The sequence below is a fragment of the Macaca nemestrina genome, chromosome 9, assembly GCF_043159975.1.
Source record: "Macaca nemestrina isolate mMacNem1 chromosome 9, mMacNem.hap1, whole genome shotgun sequence".
NCBI classification, from domain to species: domain Eukaryota; kingdom Metazoa; phylum Chordata; class Mammalia; order Primates; family Cercopithecidae; genus Macaca; species Macaca nemestrina.
Window position 1 is genome coordinate 66,419,386 of NC_092133.1, and position 20,574 is coordinate 66,439,959.

Below are 20,574 nucleotides of genomic sequence, written 5' to 3' on the forward strand. Positions count from 1 at the left end.
TAATACAGTACTTAGGGTAACATACCAAAATACAGTCAAAATCTATTAGATTTTTTTCATACCCTTTAAAATATATTTCAGTGTATAGTTAATATATTTATATTGAATCCCCTCCTTTCCTACCTAGTTTTGTTTTATTTCATCTCAATTTATTCTCCCAAAGGATTATTCTGAACTGACAAAGATGCTTCATTACAGTGTCTCCATCACTTTTCATAAATATTTACAATATAAAATATTCTGAAGCACAATACCACAGATTAGGGAAATATCATAGGGGATAAAAATGAATAAATTGAATAAATTTCAGCAATTTTAAAACAGTACACGAGTCCATTAGGGATGACACTGTGAATTTCATGTTCATGAAAACAATGTTTAAAGGTTTTTTAAAATTTCAATTCCATCATTAAAAAGCTCTAAGATCTCTTATTTCTAGATTTTAAAATAATGTATGATGAAAGCACTTTGATTTGCATACTTCTGAAGAGAATGATCTCGAAAGAGTGCTTTAAAATAAGCTGACTTGTGATTCTAGATCCTTTGTCGAGGTGATTCATCGGTGCGACCGAACCCCACCTTTGACACCCTGGCCTGTAATTATAGCTCCCAATCCTCACATTACTGACTGCTGTCTTTTTTTCAAAACCTCCTTGCAGAAGCTTGACTATAGAAAAAAATGGTCATTTAAGTCAGGATGGTGTTGTATGTTCTCACCCATAGTGGGAGCTAAACTATAAGGGTACAAAGGCATCAGAATGACATAATAGACTTGGGGACTCAGGGGAAAGGTGGGAAGGGGGTGAAGGATAAAAGACTACGAATTGGGTTCAGTGCACCAAAATCTCACAAATTACCACTGAAGAACTTACTCATGTCACCAAATACCAATAAAAAAATTAACAAAAGCAAAATAAACAAACAAACAAATAAATAAATAATAAATAAATCAGGACTCTGGAGGTGTCTAATGGCCCACCTTGCTGGTTGGTAGAGGGTTTGTTGCAGCCCTCCACAGTTTACAAAATAAAAATAAAAATGTGGAGAAGCTGAGGTGTAGAATATGGCTCACTGTTTATCAGCTCCTTATACTTGAAAAAGAAAGTATTTGAATAAAAAGAAAATATTGGTCTAAACAAACCAGACTATTTTGTCTTTTGATGAAGGCCATCAGGGTGTTAAATAAAGTTCCCTGTTTCTCACCAAAAGCAACTCATTCAATAAGGGCACGTGCTGAGGGGTTTCCTTTCTTTCCTGTCCTCCCGTCTGGGATCACAGTATAATTTTAAATATTGTTTATAGGAACCTCATATGCTGCAGTTGTGCAAATACAGACACACTGAGTTGGATTCTATTCTATTAAGGAGTCTTTATCGTCTCTTGATGCAAAATTTTATATTCTTCAATTATCTCAAGACCGGTTAGTTTTCAGTCACTCACCTGGTGATGAAGGTGATCTTAATTTTTTAACATGACATTATTACTCAATTATAAAACAGTTGAGCTGCTTCTCCTCAGCAGCATACTCATTTCAGGCTGATCCACAAATGAGTTTTGTTAAAATGTTAAAGTAAAATAACATTCTAAGTTTCCAGTTCAAAATGATGGACTGAGCACATGTACTTTCCTTCAAACCCCTCCTCTCCAGAGCCACAGAAATAATGGTAAAGAAGTACAAATAAAATAAACAATAACAAAGGGGTAGGGGCTGGTGGTGTTAGTTAACAGCAGGTGGGGGATTTCAAGAAATTTCCAGAAGACTGAAAGTGCATAAGAACATATGCACGTCACAGGGGAAGCCACAACTGAGAGTAAAAGCAAGAGGGAACTGCAGCGAAGGTGGGGAGGGTGAGAAGTGGGGACTCATTGAAGGTCTGTTTCCAGGACAGCTCCGTGAATTGTCCTTTCTCGCTCCTTTACTACTAGAAGAGTTTCCAGCAGTTTGGTATTTAGCCCTTAAGCTAACAATCTGAGAGTTCTTCTCTAAAGCAATCAAACAACTACAAGAGGCTGGGCATGGTGGCTCACGCCTGTAATCCCAGTATTTTGGGAGGCCGAGGCAGGCAGATCACCTGAGGTCAGGAGTTCAAGACCAGACTGTCGCACATGGTGAAACCCTGTCTCTTCTAAAAATACAAAAATTAGCCAGGCGTGGTGGCAGGCTCCCGTAATCCCAGCTATTCAGGAGGCTAAGGCAGGGAGAATTGCTTGAATCCGGGGGACAGAGGTTGCAATGAGCCAAGATTGTGCCACTATACCCCAGCCTGGGTGACAGAACAAGACTCCATCTCAAAAAAAAAAAAAAAAAAAAATTACAAAACTACAAGGCACACGTAGTCTAGGATAAATATCACACCACAAAATAAAGCTCCCCACTCATTCTGGCATTTGGGGGTCCTCAGTTCCTAACTGGACACCCTAAAGCCATGCCTGCTAATGCGGTTTGTCTGTGTCCTCATCCACATCTCAACTTGAATTGTATCTCCCAGAATTCCCACATGCTGTGGGAGGGACCCAGGGGGAAGTAATTGAATCATGGGGGCCGGACTTTCCTATGCTATTCTCCTGATAGTGAATAAGTCTCACGAGATCTGATGGGTTTATCAGGGGTTTCTGCTTTTGCTTTCTCCTCATTTTTCTCTTGCCGCTGCCATGTAAGAAGTGCCTTTTGCCTCCCGCCATGATTCTGAGGCCTCCGCAGCCATATGGAACTGTGAGTCTAATGAAACCTCTTTTTGTCCCCAGTTTTGTGTGTGTATTTATCAGCAGTGTGAAAATGAACTAATACAACTAACTAGTTCCTAACTGGACACCCTAAAGCCATGCCTACTAATTGGCATGCCCTGCACACACACCCAGAGGTCCCAAACAGGAAGCATGCTCACCAAACAATGGTTGAAGAATTGAAGAAAGCTCTTCTATCTGCCTGTAATCATCAACCTTGTCCTTCATTCTTTTTTTTTTTTTTTTTTTTTTTTTTTGAGACAGAGTCTCACTTTCTCGCCCAGGCTGGAGCGCTTAAAAAAGGATCGTTGCAGTGGCAGGACCTTGGCTCCCTGCAACCTCCACCTCCCAGGTTCAAGTGATTCTTGATTCTCCTGCCTCAGCCTCCTGAGTAGCTGGGATTACAGGCATGCACCACCACGCCCAGCCAATTTTTATATTTTTAATAGAGGCAGGGCTTTGCCATGTTGGCCAGCTGGTCTCGAACTCCTGACCTCAAGTTATCTGCCCACCTCGGCCTCCCAAAGTGCTGGGATTACAGGCATAAGCCACCACGCCCGGCCTTGTCCTTCATTCTTAAATGCAAATGCATAACCAAAGATCACCAGACATTTAAGAAAAGCCTACATGAAAGTAAAAGATGAAAATCAATCAATCAATCAATATAACAACTGCCTGATAAAATAATTTAGAGGACAGAAGATAAATTTAACACATTCTAATTAGTTTCAGAGAGATTTGAAGACATGGTACAAACATAAAAGTACAGGATGCTGTAAAAAAGGAATAATCTGAGAACAAAAAGAGCTCTTGGAAATTAAAAATATGATTACCAAAATTAGATAAAGACTGAAGAAAAAATAGAAGAAAAAAGATAAGAGACTTGGACTATTAATCCAGGAGATCCAATACCTGGTTTATAGGAATCTCAGTAAGAGACAAAGAAAGGGGGTATAGAGAGAAATAAAGAAATTGGCAGTGGGTTGAGTGGGGAGGGATAATCAGAGACATAATGGAAAAAAAATTACATGTTATAAAAGTCTAAGTTTTCAGGTTGAACCAAGTTATTGACAAACGCTGAGCAGGATGAAGGCGGCTTAGCAATGACTTCAAAATATTGAAGCAAAATGATTTTGACACTAAAAATGATAATACTCTACTAAATGATAACCTAAAGATAATTCAAGTAAGATAGTTCTGTTTCTGAAAGAAAGCAAAGTTTAGGCCAGATGTGGTGGCTTATGCCTTTAATGCCAGCACTTTGGGAGGCTGAGGCGGGAGGATCACTTGAGGCCAAGAGTTCACAGGCGGGAGGATCACTTGAGGCCAGGAGTTCAAGACTAGCCTGGGCAACATAGTGAGACCCCATCTCTACAGAAAAATTAGCTGGGTGTGGTGCACACCTATAGTCCTAGCTATTCAGGAGGCTGAGGTAGAGGATTGCTTGAGCCCAGGAGGTCAAAGCTGCCGTGAGCCGTGATTATACCACTGTACTCCAGCTTGGGTGACAGAGCAAAACTCTGTCTCAAAAAAAGAAAAAAAGAAAGAAAACAAAGTTTACTTCCCTGTCCTGTTTCTGAAGAGTTACATCAGGTGGATACCAACAAAACAAGGGAGAAAACCAAGAAAGAGGAAGTCATAGGGCCAAGGATGAACAGAGAAGATAGGTCCCAGAAAGACCAGTCCCAGGAGGACCGCTGGCTAAAACAACTCCCATTCCAAACTAGAGCTGGAGGTCAGAGGGCTTTGAGAATAACCCCTCTGCAAACGGTTCTCTGGGAAGAACAGGGTCTCTACAAAGAACAATATGATTGAGAAGCTGAGTGATTTTGAGGACATGGTAAAGGAACATCTTTTGTCAACACAGAAAAATATGGTCCACGTTCCTATTTGTGGATTCTGTATTTGTGAATTTGCCTACATGCTAAAATGTATTTGGAACCCCCAAATCAATACTTGCGGCACTTTCATGGTCATTCTAGGACATGCACGTGCACAGAGCAGCAAAACATCTTAGTTGCCACAAGCATACCTTCCCAGCAGAGGTTGCACCACGTGACTGCCTTCTTGTTTCAGCTCACACTGCAACCAAGTGCCCTTTCCATGCCCTATTTAGTGCCATGTTTTTCGCATGTTTGTGCTTTTTGTTGGTGATTTTGCTGTTTAGAATGGCCCCCAGGTGTCGTGCTGAAATGATGTCTAGCATTCCTAAGTGCAAGAAGGCCATCATGTGCAAGCTTCCTTCTGGCACGTGTTACAGTGCTGTTGGCCGGGAGCTCGATGTTAATGAGTCAACAGTATCTATTAAACAAGGTGTCTTAGAACACAAATACACATAAAACAAGGTTAAGTATTGATTAGTTGATGAAATGTTGTGACCAGAGGCTTGTAGGAGCCTAACCCTGTATTTCCCCTAAGAGCAATTTTTCAGTTTTCGCTAATTCTGTGTTTCTGACTACTTTATAGAACATAACTACCCCACATATTGAGAATCAACTATAGTTAATAACTTCAGAGTTAGAGAGGAAGCTATACAAGAAAGACGAGGTCCAAATGTGAAGCCCCAGAAAACGTGGAATGCTTTTGAACATCAGGTTTTCAGGAAAAAAAAAAAAAAAAAAAATCATCTTGACATGAGGACTCAAGGATTCCAATGCTGGACCACAAAGAAGAAACTATGTTGGTAGCATCACACTTGATTCTGCAGAGAATATTTACAAATGTGACAAGCACTATACTCAGTTCTGCGGGGAACAATATTTAGAAAGTCTTAACCATGCAAATGGAGTTTAACTTTCAAAATAAATCTAGAGTCAAAATGTGAATGATTTTATTGTGATTATAGAATAAAATATATATGTTATGAACTAGGATGATAGCAAGTATAGAAGACAGAAGTAGAGCTTAGGGAGGTGATGTAGAGAGGAGAGGACCAGGGAAAGATTAGGGCACTCACTTCCTCGTCTCATATGATGATGACATGAGAGATAATCCCCAAAGTTGATGAAGTCAGAAATAGAGATTGGAGTATACAGTATTACTTCAAGTTTCCAAGGCAATCAGTGGAGGAAATAAAACTGAAAAAATAACTGTCAACAATTGAAAAGGGAGGAGGAAGGTGGGTTAAGGTCTCATCCTTCTTCGGCACAGATAGAGACTGTCTAAAAATGAAAATAGATCAAGAAGTGGAGGTATAAGCATGAGAGTTTTGGAGGTAGCCACCATAACTGAAATTAACCCTCGTTGCCTGTACTTGTCTCTCTAAATGAGATCAATGCGTGAGAAACTGTTGCTCTTCATTTTATACATTTTGGTTCCTTTTTGCTTTTTCTTTTTTCCTTTTTTTTTTTTTTTTTTTTTTTTTTTTTTTTTTTTACTATGTGCAAATATTCCTTAGATTTAAAGATAAACTCAAAATATTTAAATAATTTCTTTAACTTTCTTATTTTCCTTGCTTCAGGGTAACCTTGAGCAAGTCACAAGAATAGGTTTAAGCTTGTTGGAGGTGGGCCCTCACATAGAAATTCCCTCACTTTCTCAGAGTTCTTAGTGTCTCCAGCGTGTTCTTGATACCACTAGGGCAGAGGAAACGCCTGCCTGTTCCATTTATGAAGTGTTTAGGCCCAGACAACTTAATAAGTATTCATGTTCTAACATTGTACTAGCCATTTGGGAAAATAATACACATGAATTAAAAGGTAAAAGTATTTCTATTCTGTTCTTAAATAACCACAATGAACTACAAATACGATGCATACAGCTGTTGGGCACTGCACAGATACCCAGACCTTGGAGTCAGATTGGACACTACCACCCTCATTTTCTGTTCTGTATTGACTTTCACCCAACACTTACTTTTAATCACAACAACAGCCAAAAACCCAGCTTTGAAAGAAAAAAAATGGGCATCACCGAAAGGAACATAGTGCACCCTACTGTTGAAACTGAACCATCGGGAGCTGGTAGTGGTGGGGTCCCACAGAGGCCAACTATGGCTGTATTCAAGGGAAAGCTGAAACCTTCCTGCGGTGCTTCTGCACAGTTTGGGAACCGTGGCTCCAACATCTATTTGAAACTTCATTTGGGTCTGTCAGGCAACTTCACTGGAAAATATTGGAGGACAAGGGTCATGTAAATTTAACAACATCTAATATAGTTTCTTGTTCAATAATAAATGCTCCATAAATACTGTCTTACATTGAATCTATGATGGTATCGATTGCAAGATGCATACTGACTTCTAGAGACAGTAAAATGTTAAAAAATAAAAGTGCATCATAAAATCAGTGAAATACGGTAGTTATTTGAATAGTCTGGTGTGAGTTTATTGCCCGTGTCTGAGTCAATGCTGCAATTTCATATTTACCCGGTGTTATATATAAAATCTAACCTGTCGGTGTTGTTATGGGCTTAAAAGCCAAACCTAAAAATAAATCCTGAAACAACAGCGTCTGAATATGCCCTCTTCCCCAGCACACACAAGACCAACGATGTGCCTGCAGTTGCTGTGCTCCTGGGGGTTGGGGGGAACGAGCCAGGAGCCCCACATTCTCGCTCTTCTTCTCTGAGTCTGGAGTTTTACCTCCCTGTTTCTCACCGTTAACATGCTTGAAATGCTCTGATCCTCTCTACGAGTAATTATAAGACTGTTTACCTTGGTCTTTCTGCTTTGAAAGGACAGGTACATTGCAGATCCAGGGTTTGTCTGGTTTCCTCTATATCCCACATGTGTCTGGGAAGATGGGGCCATCTGAACAGAGCCGCGTGGCCTCCAGGGATTGCCCACACGGTGTCTCTGAGCACACCAAGAGCTGCATCCAGCCATATTCGCTCTCCAAATGTGTAAACTTAGTATATCATAGTCCTTAAGTTTTGCCTAATCAGAGCGAAATTGTCTTATAGCAGAAAATTTGTTTCCTTCAGGCTAATACTTAAATGTAAACATTAAGTATTCTCCTGAAGGAAACAAATTTTCACCTTGCAGTGGTTCTTTTTAGACAGTAGGCCTACACCGAGACTCCAATTCCCAGGATGTGGATAAAAACCCATTCAAGTTTTTGACTCCTGACTTCCCAAGACGGAACAGAGTTAGAGGAAAGGGTGGCCTGGTGAAAGAAGGAAGTTCAGGGTTATAATTTATCATAACTACAGGCATAATCCAGCACAGGCTTTGGGGAGAGGTGGTCTTTAGAAAGCAAGGTCTTCTCTGGAGTGGCCCCAGAGGCTCAGCACTTCCTGCTGTCGGTGGGCTCTGATAGATGTAACATGTCAGCTCCATCAGCCCCTCCTTGCTTCCCCTAGGGATTCCTGGATGTGCTCTAATTCTTACTGTCCGTGTGCAGGGGCCTCACAGCCCTGAGTCCCCAAGAGGGTCTGGGAGATAGGTGCCTGGCTGCTTAAATTCTGCACAAGACCTAAAAAGACGGGTTTGGCAGGCATGGAGAACTCTCCAGTCCTGCTTAAAATACATATGTAAGTCAATCCGTCTCACACTTAGAATTCAGATGGAGCTGCATCCCCTACCCAGGGGGATTTCCTCTAAGGCCCTCACCTAGAGGGAAGTCTGGAAGCCACAGAGAGAAAACCTTGTTATAAAGTACCATGTTTGGGATGATTCTTACATTTAGGGACTTTTTTACAATGTGCAGGTGGTATGTTTCTCTACTTGTTCCTACTTTGATTTTCCTTACGTGGCTCTTTTATCTTCCTGAGTGTTGGGTTTTGTTTGTTTGTTTTTGAGACGGAGTTTCACTGTTGTTGCCCAGACAGGAGTGCAGTGGTGCAGTCTCAGCTCGCTGCAAACTCCACCTCCCGGGTTCAAGTGATTCTTTTGCCTCAGCCTCCAGAGTAGCTGGGATTACAGGCGCCCACCACCACGCCCGGCTAATATTTTGTATTTTTAGTGGAGTCAGGGTTTCATCATGTTGGCCAGGCTCAAACTCCTGACCTCAGGTGATCCACCCACCTTGGCCTCCCAAAGTTTAGGGATTCCAGGCGTGAGCCACCACACCTGGCCTCTTCATGAGTGTTTTAGGCATCTATGCCCTGAAGTCACTTGCTTTTTTTCTACTCCTAGTCCTAAGTTCCAATTTTTAGGGCAATTTGTGACTTCTCTTGACAGCTAATAGTGGGAAAGTCCCTAGATAGCTTTATCCTGCACACCTAGTCATTCTCTGGTTGTTTTGTTTGAGGAAAGTGTGTGTGTGTGTGCGTGTGTGTGTCTGTGTGCGCATGTGCGTGTCTGTGTGTGTGCACGTGCACGGGGGTGTCCCTGCCCTTGTGATGTTTGTACGTCATGCAGCATTCTCTGGTGGAAGCATGGTAGGGAGAGATTAAGACCAGCCAGCACACACCATATTCACAGAGCACATCCACCCTGTGATGGGCTTTTCAGGTGGTTTTCTTGACAACCAGACTTACTAATCATCCTCCAATCCCACTTACCATTAACTGAGAAAAGCACATAATTGGCTTAGGAGAGTCACTAATGCACCTTCATGAGCCTGTGTAGGCTCTTAAGTCTTTAGAACCTACTGCTTACAGAGCCTAAGCTTCTCTACCAAAATCGTTGAAAACTACCTTTCAGAAAAATCAGGATGTTTAAGAGCAGAACAACTGTAAGGATGTTAGCCACCTCCCCTGTTTTACAGATGAGGCCACTGCGGTCCAAACAAATAACTTATGAAGCTCAAATAACTACAGTCATGCATTACTTAACGAAAGGGGTACATTCTGAGAAATGCATCGTTAGGTGATTTTGTCATTGTGCAAACAGCATAGAGTGGACTTCACAAACCTAGATGGTACAGCCTCCTGCACACCTGGCCTATAATCATATGATCTGTTGCTTCTGGGCTACAAACCTGCTCAACATGTTACCATACTGAATACTGCAGGCAATGGTAACACAATGGTAAGTTTTTGTGTCTAAACTTAGAAAAGGGACAGTAAAATACAGTATAAAACGTAAACAGTAGTACACATGTATAGGGCACTTGCCATGAATAGAGCTTGCAGGACTAGCTCTATACTTGCAGAAGTACTCTGGGTGAGTCAGTGAGTGAGTGAGAGATGAGTGAATGTGAAGGCCCGGGACATTATCGTCCACTAGTGTAGACTTTATACCGTACATGTAAGCTATACTACATTTAAAAGACAATATTTTCCTTAATAATAAATTAGCCTTATCCAATAATAAATTATCCAATAATAAATTAACCTTAGCTTACTGTAATTTTTTTACTTGATAAACTTTTTAACCTTTTTAAACTTTTGACTCTTGTAATAACACTTAGCTTAAAACACAAATACATTGTACAGCTACACATATTTTCCCTCTTTATAGTCTTTATAAGCATTTTTCTATTAAAAAAATTTTTTTAACTTTTTAAACTTTTGTTAAAAAAAAAAATAAGACACATACACATTAGCCTAGGCCTACATAGACTCAGGGTCATCAATAACACTGTCTTCCAGCTTCATGTCTTGTCCACTGGAAAATCTTTAGGGACCATAACACGCATGGAGCTGTCATCTCCTGTAATAATAATGCCTCCTTCTGGAATACCTCCTGAAAGACCTGTTTGAGGCTGGTTTACAGTTAACCTTGTTTTTAATAAGTAGAAGGAGTACAGCAACATAGTCATTTGTTGTCAAGTATTATATACTATACATAATTATAGGTGCTAGACTTTTACATGACTGGCAGCACAGTAGGTTTGTTTACATCAGTGTCACCACAAACACACGAGTAAGGCATTGTGCTATGCCGTTAGGATGTCACTAGGTTGGCCGGGTGCTGTGGCTCACACTTGTAATCCCACCACTTTGGGAGGCTGAGGAGGATGGATCACTTGAGGTCAGGAGTTCGAGACCAGCCTGGCCAACATGGTGAAACCTCGTCTCTACTAAAAATACAAAAATTTACAGGCGTGGTGGTGCACGCCGATAGTCCCAGCTACTTGGGAGGCTGAGGCAGGAGAATCGCTTGAACCCGAGAGACAGAAGTTGCAATGAGCTGAGATCATACCACTGCACTCCAGCCTGGTGACAGAGCAAGATTCCTTCTCAAACAACAACAACAAAAAAGATGTCACTAGGTCATAGGAATTTTTCAGCTCCGTTATGATCTTATGGGACCACCATCATATGTGCAGTCATTGTGGGGTGCATGACTGTAGTGATGTAGAAGTGGCACTATGCCCAGGACTTCCTGTTCCCCAGTCCTGGGCTCTTTCCACTATAGCAAGAGGACCTCCATTTAGAGCCCCACAACCCAGCTAGCAATGCTGTCTGTTTCCCCTCTTTCGTGCTACAGTGCTAACAGCAGGCCCTCCACACGTTTACCTAACACATAGTTGCTTGCTTCCTCAAAGAGAAAACCCCTACAAGTGGATTTATGACAGTGAACAGCCACAGACAGCAGCAGCACAGCAAATGTGGGAGATCTTGTTTCTTCCAGATGAAGAAACAACAACGTGATAAAACAACATGACAACATTGTCTGATCCCTGGGCCTTGTGGTCAGAGAGATAATAGTCTAAGGCACTTCTCTCATCCTTGCTTGTACCTAACTGATGAATAGCTACATCCTTTGGTGGCAAAACGACATATAAAATATAAAATAGGGTAGTAGTAAATACATATGAGCATTTTAAATAATGTATATGAAGTATATACTAAAATGCCCCAAACTTGAATCATTCACCTCAGGGACAGGTGAGTGTTGAGAAAGGGGTTTGTTGCTAATTTCAGAGCTTTAGTATAGTCTCCTTGGTCGTAATGGAGTTATCAGATGCTTTAGAAAATTGAAATCTGTTCACTCTTTCACCTAGATTAAGTAAATCCCGGTTTTGTATCTATTTCATATTAGCCAAGCATTCATTTAGTACCTTCTTCTGTCATACATTTAGCAACTTCCTTGGACCCTCCTTTCCTTTGCCATCTTGCCTGTTGGTATGATGACCTAACCAGGATCAATGGATAGAACCAACTTAAATTTGTTCCTGACTTTCTCATTTTTCATCTCCAGAGGAAACAGCCCCTGAGAACGCCATTGACCTTAGGGAAGAGAGCTTTGATATATTAACACATTTCCTAGAAAATGTCATTTTCCTTTTCTTTGCTGCTGACCGTTTGTCCCTTGTAATTTGCTTTTACTTACTGAAGATTATATTCCATTTGTCGGTTACAATACTCTGTCAACCAGCAGATCGAGCCCACCCAAGATCTACTACAATTTTCTAGATTGCAGGTGGGCTTACAAATACTCCGTCCAGGAATATGTAATTATTTTATCTTCACACAAAAGAGAGCTTCCTTAAGCAACAGTGAATATTTGTCTCTTAATTCCTTGTGCTGAATTCACCTCTTCGTGCTGACTGTGAAGTTCCTCCCCAAAATCAACCTGGATTCCCCATTCCAAGGAACAGAAGCTCAGGCTGCATTATGGCTTTTCATTTGCTATGTTTGCATACCACACATATTCAGTAAAACTGCCTCTTCTGGCCTGTTTCCATTTCTAAGAGTGCTACATTATTGCATGATTTAGAAAAGTGTCTGAGAAATATGCATCAGCTCTCAGTTATGTCTGTCAAACCTGGCTGATATGGTTTGGCTGTGTCCCCACCCAAATCTCATCTTGAATTGTAGCTCCCATAATTCCCACATGTTATGGGAGGGACCCAGTGGGAGATGATTGAATCATGGGGTGGTTTCCCCTGTACATTCTCGTGGTAGTGAATAAGTCTCACGACATCTGATGGTTTTATAAGGGGTTTCCCCTCTCACTTGGCTCTCATTCTGTCTCGTCTGCTGCCATATAAGACATGCCTTTCACCTTCCACTATGATTGTGAGGCTTCCCCAGCCACGTGGAAGTGTGAGTCCATTAAACCTCTTTTTGTTTATAAATTACCCAGTCTCGGGTATGTCTTTATTAGCAGTGTGAGAACGGACTAACACACTAACCATTATAATGGGCAAAGTCATATAAGCCAAGAGGTATTGTATTAGTTTTCTTATTGTTGCTGGAACAAATTACCCCAAACTTAGTGATTTAAAACAATACAAATTTATTCTCTTATAGTTCAGGGGTCAGAGGGCCAAAATTAGTCTTACTGGGCTAAAGTCAAGGTGTCAGCAGGACTAATTCCTTCTGGTGGCTTTGAGGGGAAAATCCTTTTCCTTCTGTTCTCACATCTCTTACTGCCCACTCTGACCCCCTGCCTCCATTTTCTAAGGAGGCTGGCAGTTACATTAGCCCCACCCAGATAATCCAAGATAACCTCCCCATCTCAAGACCCTTAGCTTAATCCCATCTGCAAAGTCTCTGTCATATAAGATAACAGTCACAGATTCTGGGGATGAGGAAATGGACATCTTTGGGGATCATTGTTCAGCTGACCACAGGATTGAGACCTCCCTATTCAGTGACAGTTTTCTGTGGCCTTTCCTCTTGAGGTCAGGCTGCCTTGGTGGGGGATGGATGTTTGTGGGTGAGCTTGCCCATGCCCTTCAGAGACCCCATGCCTGACTCCATGCCTCCTGCACCTGCAGTGGCAGCCAGGTTTCAGCTGCCTCCCTGGGGCAGTCAGAGGTGTCACAGTGGTACCCAAGGGCCATGCCACTGTGCCCAAGATGTTTGCCAACTACCCTTCCTCAACTCTGTCTTCTTTCCCTTTTTCCTTTTCAGCATTGTGTTAGTGCCGGGAGGCCACTGTGTCAGCAAGCTGAGAGGGAAACTGAGGCAAGATGTCGGGCCGGAGCGGGAAGAAGAAAATGTCCAAGCTGTCCCGTTCAGCCAGGGCAGGTGTCATCTTTCCAGTGGGGAGGCTGATGCGTTATCTGAAGAAAGGGACGTTCAAGTACCGAATCAGCGTGGGCGCCCCTGTCTACATGGCGGCAGTCATTGAGTACCTGGCAGGTAATGAGGACACGCAAAGGAGACTGCCTGCTCCCAGGTCCCCACCCTCCCCTGGGTCCCCCTCTCAGGCTGGGGAGGGATGCTCCAAATTGCCTTGTGGCTGGCTCAAGGCTACTGTGGGTGGTGACAGGGTTGCAACTGGCCTGCTTGGCTAAAATCAACTTCTGCAGACTTTAGGGGAGAGAAAAGTGCATAGGAAGGACAGGTGATCAGCATGGAAGGCAGAGAACCCACAATCAAGTAAGTGGCCCTCCTAGACCAGTCCTGCAAAAGATGCGTCTTACTTTAAGCAAATGCAATATATAAATATCTAAGCTCCTGAAGAAAATAAACTGCAGGGAGAATGGGGGAGTTGATATTCATTTTGTAAAAGGGAGTCTTTTTACATCAAATTGCTCATTAAACATCAGTTTTCCTGGTATATTTAAACTAGGACTCAGTGTCCATAAATAACATTTATCTGATCATCAAAAGCATCTTTCGGGTGCTGCCATGAAGCCGATGTAATGTTCTAATTTTGTTCTCCTTCACTGAGGTGATTCTCATCTAATAGGGGTGCACAGAAAATAGTTTCCCAGATTTGTTGTTAAAGTTAATTTTTTTACTGAAAGATGAGATTTTGCTGTGTGTGTTCTTTATCTTAGTAAATCTTAGTAACTTTCTCTTTAGCTTTTTTGTTGTTGTTCTCTTATGTCATAGTTAAACAGAAACCAAACTTTACAATATCGGGGTGCTTTTCAGAAATATTTACAAATAAAATATATAAATATATATATACAATAAGTGTGATTTAGTCCCTTGTTGGGTAATAGCCATGAGCAACAATGTCTCTGACTTTGCCCAAGGTTAACAAATTCCCTAGACACCAAGGTTAAGTTCCTTGGGAATTCTGCCAGGTTAAAAAGCAAACCTCCCCAAACAGTCTAACACTGGGGAGGCAAGCCTCACTGCATGAAATCCTCTGGGCTGTGGCAGGGCTGGTCCTCTCTTCTGTCCCCAGGTTCCTCTTTTCTGCTGGTTTTTCCTTTCTAGATGCTCAGTCCTGCCCTGCCCTCTTAGTCCCCATCGCTCACCAACCAACATTGATTGGTGAAAGGTTTTCCTTGATCCATGCATGGAAATGTCCTCCCCACAGAGCTTCCACCAGGCAGACCTTTGCATCATGAGTCTTCCTCTTATGAAATGAAAGCCTTGCTCCTGAGCTAAAAGTCCTTCCCTCCTTTAGGAGGTTGGGGAAAGCTGGAGGACTCTGAAAAGCAGTGCTTTTCAAAGTGGGATCACCCAGGGATCTTGTTGACAAGGGCAGGGTGGGCCCTGAGACGCCATTCCTCAAGTTCCCAGGTGATACTGATGCTGCTGGTCCAGGGACCCCACGTTGAATAGCAAGATTGTAGCCAGTCTTTTATCTTCAAGCCAAAAGATGTAGGGAATGCTTGTTTAAAATGCAAGTTCCCACCAGGCATGGTAGCTCACACCTATAATCCCAGCACTTTGGGAAGCTGAGGCGGGTGGATCACCTGAGGTCAGGAGTTCGAGACCAGCCTGGCCAATATGGTGATACCCCATCTCTACTAAAAATACAAAACTTAGCCAGGCATGGTGGCAGCTACTGGGGTTATAGGCCTGTAATCCCAGCTACTTGGGAGGCTGAGGCAGGAGAATCGCTTGAACCCAGGAGTTAGAGGTTGCAGTGAGCTGGGATCACACCATTGCACTCCAGCCTGGGCGACAGAGAGAGACTCTATCTCAAAAAATAAAATAAAATAAAATAAAATGCAAGCTCCTGGATACACTCTCAAAGGGTCTGATTCACTGGATCTGGAGTGAGGCCAAGGAATCTGATAGGAAAACCTCCGAGCTGAGGGAGGGAGAGAGCAGACTCTGAGAAGGGTTTATGAAGCTTTAAAACCTGGTAGGTGTGTGTCACCTACTGAAACTGGAAGACACTGAGTAACTCAAAGATCCCACAGCTTTCAAATGGGGAACTAGGACTCCCCCAGGGCCCTCGACCTCGAGCCACGCAGTTTTGCTGTGCTACACTGCCCCAATGTTTGTGTGATGAAAACAGGCAAAAGTCTAATCCAGTGCATATACAAAATTTGGCCTTTGGAATCCCTGGCATCTCTGTTAGTCTTTGGTTCAGATGTGTGAGATAAACGAAGCTTACCTCTCCCTGTTCGTTCATCCATTCAAAGAGCATTTGTTGAGCCTCTCCACGCCAGCGCATACAGTGAGTCCTTAGGCAGAGTTCCTGCAATAGAATTGGGCCATTTATACGGCGAGTTGAATGTGGAGAGGATGAACACCTGCAAGGGTGCCATTGCCAAAGTCCTCCTGCCCCAGCCAGTCCCAGTGTCCAGACCATCCTGGGCCACATAGAGGAGGAGAAGGTGACATTGATCTCCTGAGGCCCAGGCCTGTCCTCTGTGTCCTTTCCCTCCCTTCTTTGTGCCTTTTCTCTCCTCCAAAGGCAGGCAGGCACGGAGAGAGTGCAGGCTCAGATGTCGGTTCCAATCGGGATGACTCATCCACCAGCTCTGTTACCCTAACCTCTCTGAGCTCCAGGTGTTTCCAGAACTAGCTCATTTAACCTCATTCAATGAGCTAATACGTGTAAAACACCTGGCGTATAGGATGCACTCAATAAATGGTAATTCTTCTCCTCCCCCCTCTATTAAGAGCTGATAAAATCATTCAGGACAAAGTATAAATGACTAATTCCATTAAGGTGGTATATTTTCAGGCTGAATTTACATTTTAATGAGACAAGGCGTTGTAATCCAAAGGAATGAATCATATTAGTGGAATTGCAAGCTACTGTTGAGTAAGTGACATGGGGAATTTTTGTCTGTTTTTTGGTTTATTTGTTTGGTTTTTAAAGAGGTATCCATTGATTCTGTTTAGGGAAGGGGAGTCAAAATGTGGAAGCCTCCTGTCACCCTTGAAATGACTTCCACATTCGTGAAACAAATCTAGACTGAGTGCCTCGTTTGAATCAGGTCTTGAAGATACAGCAGAAAACCAGCTAACTTGGTCCTGCCCATTGCTGGACTTAGAGCCCAGTGAGGAGGACAAGAAGGAAATGCCTCACAATAAGATCAGGTGCTGTCGGGCAGGGAATGAGAGGAACTTTGGGAAGTGCGGGTTGGGGGAAGGGCCGCCTAATCTAATGTAAGCATTGTTAAGACCAAAACCAGGTTGTCAACCCTGCATTTCTTGTATCGATTGATTTCAAATCCTGATGCCTGGGTCCCACCCCCAAGAGATGCTGGAGTATTTTCTGTGCATCAGGATTCTTAAAAGTTCCCCCAGATGATTCTGATGAGCAGCCAGGTGGGGAAGGGAGTCAGCCAGATTCAGATGGGGGGTGGTGAACTAGGGGAAGATAGTAAGGGAGGTTGAGAATAATGGAGAAGATTCCAAGTTTAAAAGAGTGTGTGGCCCTTCCTAATGTGCCTGCAGCAGAGCTTGGGAATGAGAGGAGTGAGAGATGAAATGGGGGCAGGGCAGCAGGCGCTAGACTGTGATGGCCCTTGAAGGCCACGTTGAGGGTTCACACGCGCGCGCACACACACACACACACACACACACACAGCAGAGGAGGCATCGAAGGGAGGTGGCAGCATCTGTGGGGCATCACTCTGGCTTTAGGAGAACAGTTGTCAAGGAGCAAGATCAGATTCCAGGAGACCAGTGGAGTTGTTTTAGTGTCACTTTGTAAAGAACTGACAGTGGCCAGGACCAAGGGTACAGTGGGGATGGTGAGAAGAAATGGAAAATCTGGGAGCTCTCTGGAGGGTGGAGTCAGCTCCGCTCCATAATGGATTGGATCCACAGGGAGGGGCATCAAGGATGACATGAATCTTGCAGGCGTGGACTAGCTACTTTCTCTCAGGCCACACTCCCATTGGGTGAGAAGTAGAATGAGGTGTGGACTTGGAGACAAGAGGAGCAGGGAATGGGTAAAAGAAGTCTGGCCAGCCGGGTGTGGTGGCTCACAACTGTAATCCCAGCACTTTGGGAGACCAAGGTGGGCAGATCACCTAAGGTCGGGAGTTCGAGACCAGCCTGACCAACATAGAGAAGCCTCGTCTCTACTAAAAATACAAAATTAGCCAGGCATGGTGGTGCATGCCTGTAACCCCAGCTACTCGTGAGACTGAGGCAGGAGAATCACTGGAACCCAGAAGGCAGAGGTTGTGGTGAGCCAAGATCGTGCCATTACACTCCAGCCTGGGCAACAAGAGCAAAACTCCATCTCAAAAAAAAAAAAAAAAAAAGTCTGGCCAAGAGGAAGGAGGAGAGAGAGCAAAGCAGCTAGTGGATGGAGAATGGTGCCTGTAGCTGAAGTAGGGAGCAATGGGTGAGAACCAGGCGGCAGCATGAGGGGCTCAGTTTGGGACCTGTTGAGCTTTGGTGTCTATAAGATGTCCAAGAGGGCTGGGCAGAGTGGCTTATGCCTGTAATCCCAACACTTTGGGAGGCCAAAGTGGCAGGACCACTTGAGTCCAGGAGTTCCAGACCAGCTTGAGCAAGATGGTGGGCAAGATTTCTCTACAAGAAATTTAAAAATTAACAAGGTGTGTGCCGGGCGCGGTGCCTCACACCTATAATCCCAGCACTTTGGGAGGTCAAGGCGAGTGGATTACCTGACATCAGAAGTTCGAGACTAGCCTGACCAACATGATGACACCCCATCTCTACTAAAAATACAAAAATAAGCCGGGCATGGTGGTGCATGCCTGTAATCCCAGCTACTTGGGAAGCTGAGGCAGAAGAATCACTTTAACCCAGAAGGTGGAGGTTGCAGGGTGTGGTGGTATGTTCTGAATAGTCCCAGTTGCTAGGGAAGCTGAGGTGGGAGGATTCTTTGAGCTCAGGAATTCGAGGCAGCAGTGAGCTATGACTGCACCACTGCACTCCTCAGCCTGGGCGACCACGCAAGGCCTTGTCTCTCAAAAAATAAAAATAAAAATAAAAAAGATGTCCAGAAGAGCAGAGTGGATAGAAATGCTGGATCCAGCCAGGCCTGAACCTAGATTCTGGTTCTGCCACGTATCAGCTATGAACCCTCAGGCTCATTGCTTTACCACTCATGATGTTATTGTGAGGATTACATAAAATAATGCATGAAAAGTGGTTAGCACCGCTCAGCACACGTGAGCAACTCCATCCATGTGGCTGTTACTGTTACTGAGTGAAGACCCCCTGGTGTGTCGGCAGCTCAGGAGGGAGCTGTGGGCAGGAGGTTCACATCGGTGTGTTAAGGCAGTGGAAGTGAGCAAGGTCACCCAGAGAGAGCGCAGGACCCAGCATGAGCGACACCAGTGTGCACGGTGGGCCAGGGAGAGGGGGAAAGGATGGCAAAGGAGGCTGAGGAAAGCCAGAGGGTAAGGAGGAAAGATGTGAGCATGTGATGCATCAGAGGCCAAGGGAAGGGAGGGAGGGCCAGGAGCCCCTAAGGGTCACGCTGATAAAAACCAGACAAGGACAACAGATCTAGCCACCTCAGGGTCATGATGACCTTGGCAAGGACAGCGTGGGAGGTCAGAACCAAACCACAGTGAGTTGAGAAGCGGGAGGTGTGGACTGGGAGACAAAGGGGATGGGGAGCTCTTCACACTCAAAGTAGTTATTAGAGCTGCCACCAGATCTTATGAATGAATGAAATGTAAAATGGTACAGCCTATAGTAAAAATAATTTAATTGTACATTTTTAAATAGCTAAAAGAGTATAATTGGATGGTTTGTGATACCAAGGATAAATGCTTGAGAAGAAACACCATTTTCCATGATGTAATTATTACACATTTAATGCCTGTATCAAAATATCTTTGTACCCCATACATATATACACCTACTATGTACTCACAAAGATTAAAATAAAAATCTGGGTGAGGTGGCGGGCACCTGTGGTCCCAGCTACTCGGGAAGCTGAGGCAGGAGAATGGCATGGACCCGGGAGGCAGAGGTTGTGGTCAGCCAAGATTGCACCATTGCACTCCAGCCTGGGCAACAGAGCAAGACTCTGTCTCAAAAAATAAAATAAAATAAAATAAATAAATTTTAAAAATCAAAATAAAAATTTATTTTTAAAAAAGGGTGCAGCCACTGTGGATAACAGTTTGATGGTTCCTAAAAAAGTTAAACGTAGAATTACCAATACAACCAAACAATGCCACTCCTAGCTGTATACCCAAGAGAACTGAAAGCAGGGACTTGGCCAGACACAGTGGCTCACGCCTGTAATCCCAGCACTTTGGGAGGCTGAGGCAGCCGGATCACCTGAGGTCGGGAGTTTGAGACCAGCCTGACCAACATGGAGAAACCCCGTCTCTACTGAAAATACAAAATTAGCCGGGCGTGGTGACGCATGCCTGTAATCCAGCTGCTGGGGAGGCTGAGGCAGGAGAATCGCTTGAACCCGGGAGGCGGAGGTTGCGGTGAGCCAAGATTGCACCACTGCACTCCAGCCTGGGCAACAAGAGTGAAACTCCTTCTCAAAAAAAAAAAAGAAAAGAAAGAAAGCAGGACACATACAAATATTTGTGCAACCATGTTCTTAGCAGCATTTTTCACAACAGCCGAAAGGTGGAAGCAACCAAGTGTCGACCAGCAGATGAATGGATAAGCAGAATGTGGTATATTCATATAATGGGCTGTTATTCAGTCACAATATTTCAAAAAGGAATAAAATTCCGATACATGGTACAACCTGGATGAACCTTGAAAACATTATGCATATGAAGGATGGCAGTATGGTTCCATTTATATGAGATACCCAGAGGAGGTGATACCTAGAAGAGGTGAATTCATAGAGACAGAAAGTAGAATAGAGGTTACCAGGGGCTGGGGAGAGGGAGGGAGAAATGATGAGTTATTGTTTAATGGGTGCCGAGTTTCCATTTGGGATGATGAAAACATTCT

The 20,574-nt window shown here is 43.5% G+C and overlaps 1 protein-coding gene across 1 annotated transcript in view; it reads left to right on the plus strand.

Annotated features, from left to right (window-relative positions):
- The window catches only part of LOC105466082 (macroH2A.2 histone), a 59,077-nt gene that overhangs the window by 9,474 nt on the left and 29,029 nt on the right, over positions 1-20,574 (plus strand). Inside the window, exon 2 of the mRNA XM_011714988.2 lies at positions 13,417-13,647. Within this exon, the coding sequence (XP_011713290.1) occupies positions 13,476-13,647 (172 nt within the window). The 5' untranslated portion in view covers positions 13,417-13,475. The remainder of the gene's footprint in view (positions 1-13,416; positions 13,648-20,574) is intronic.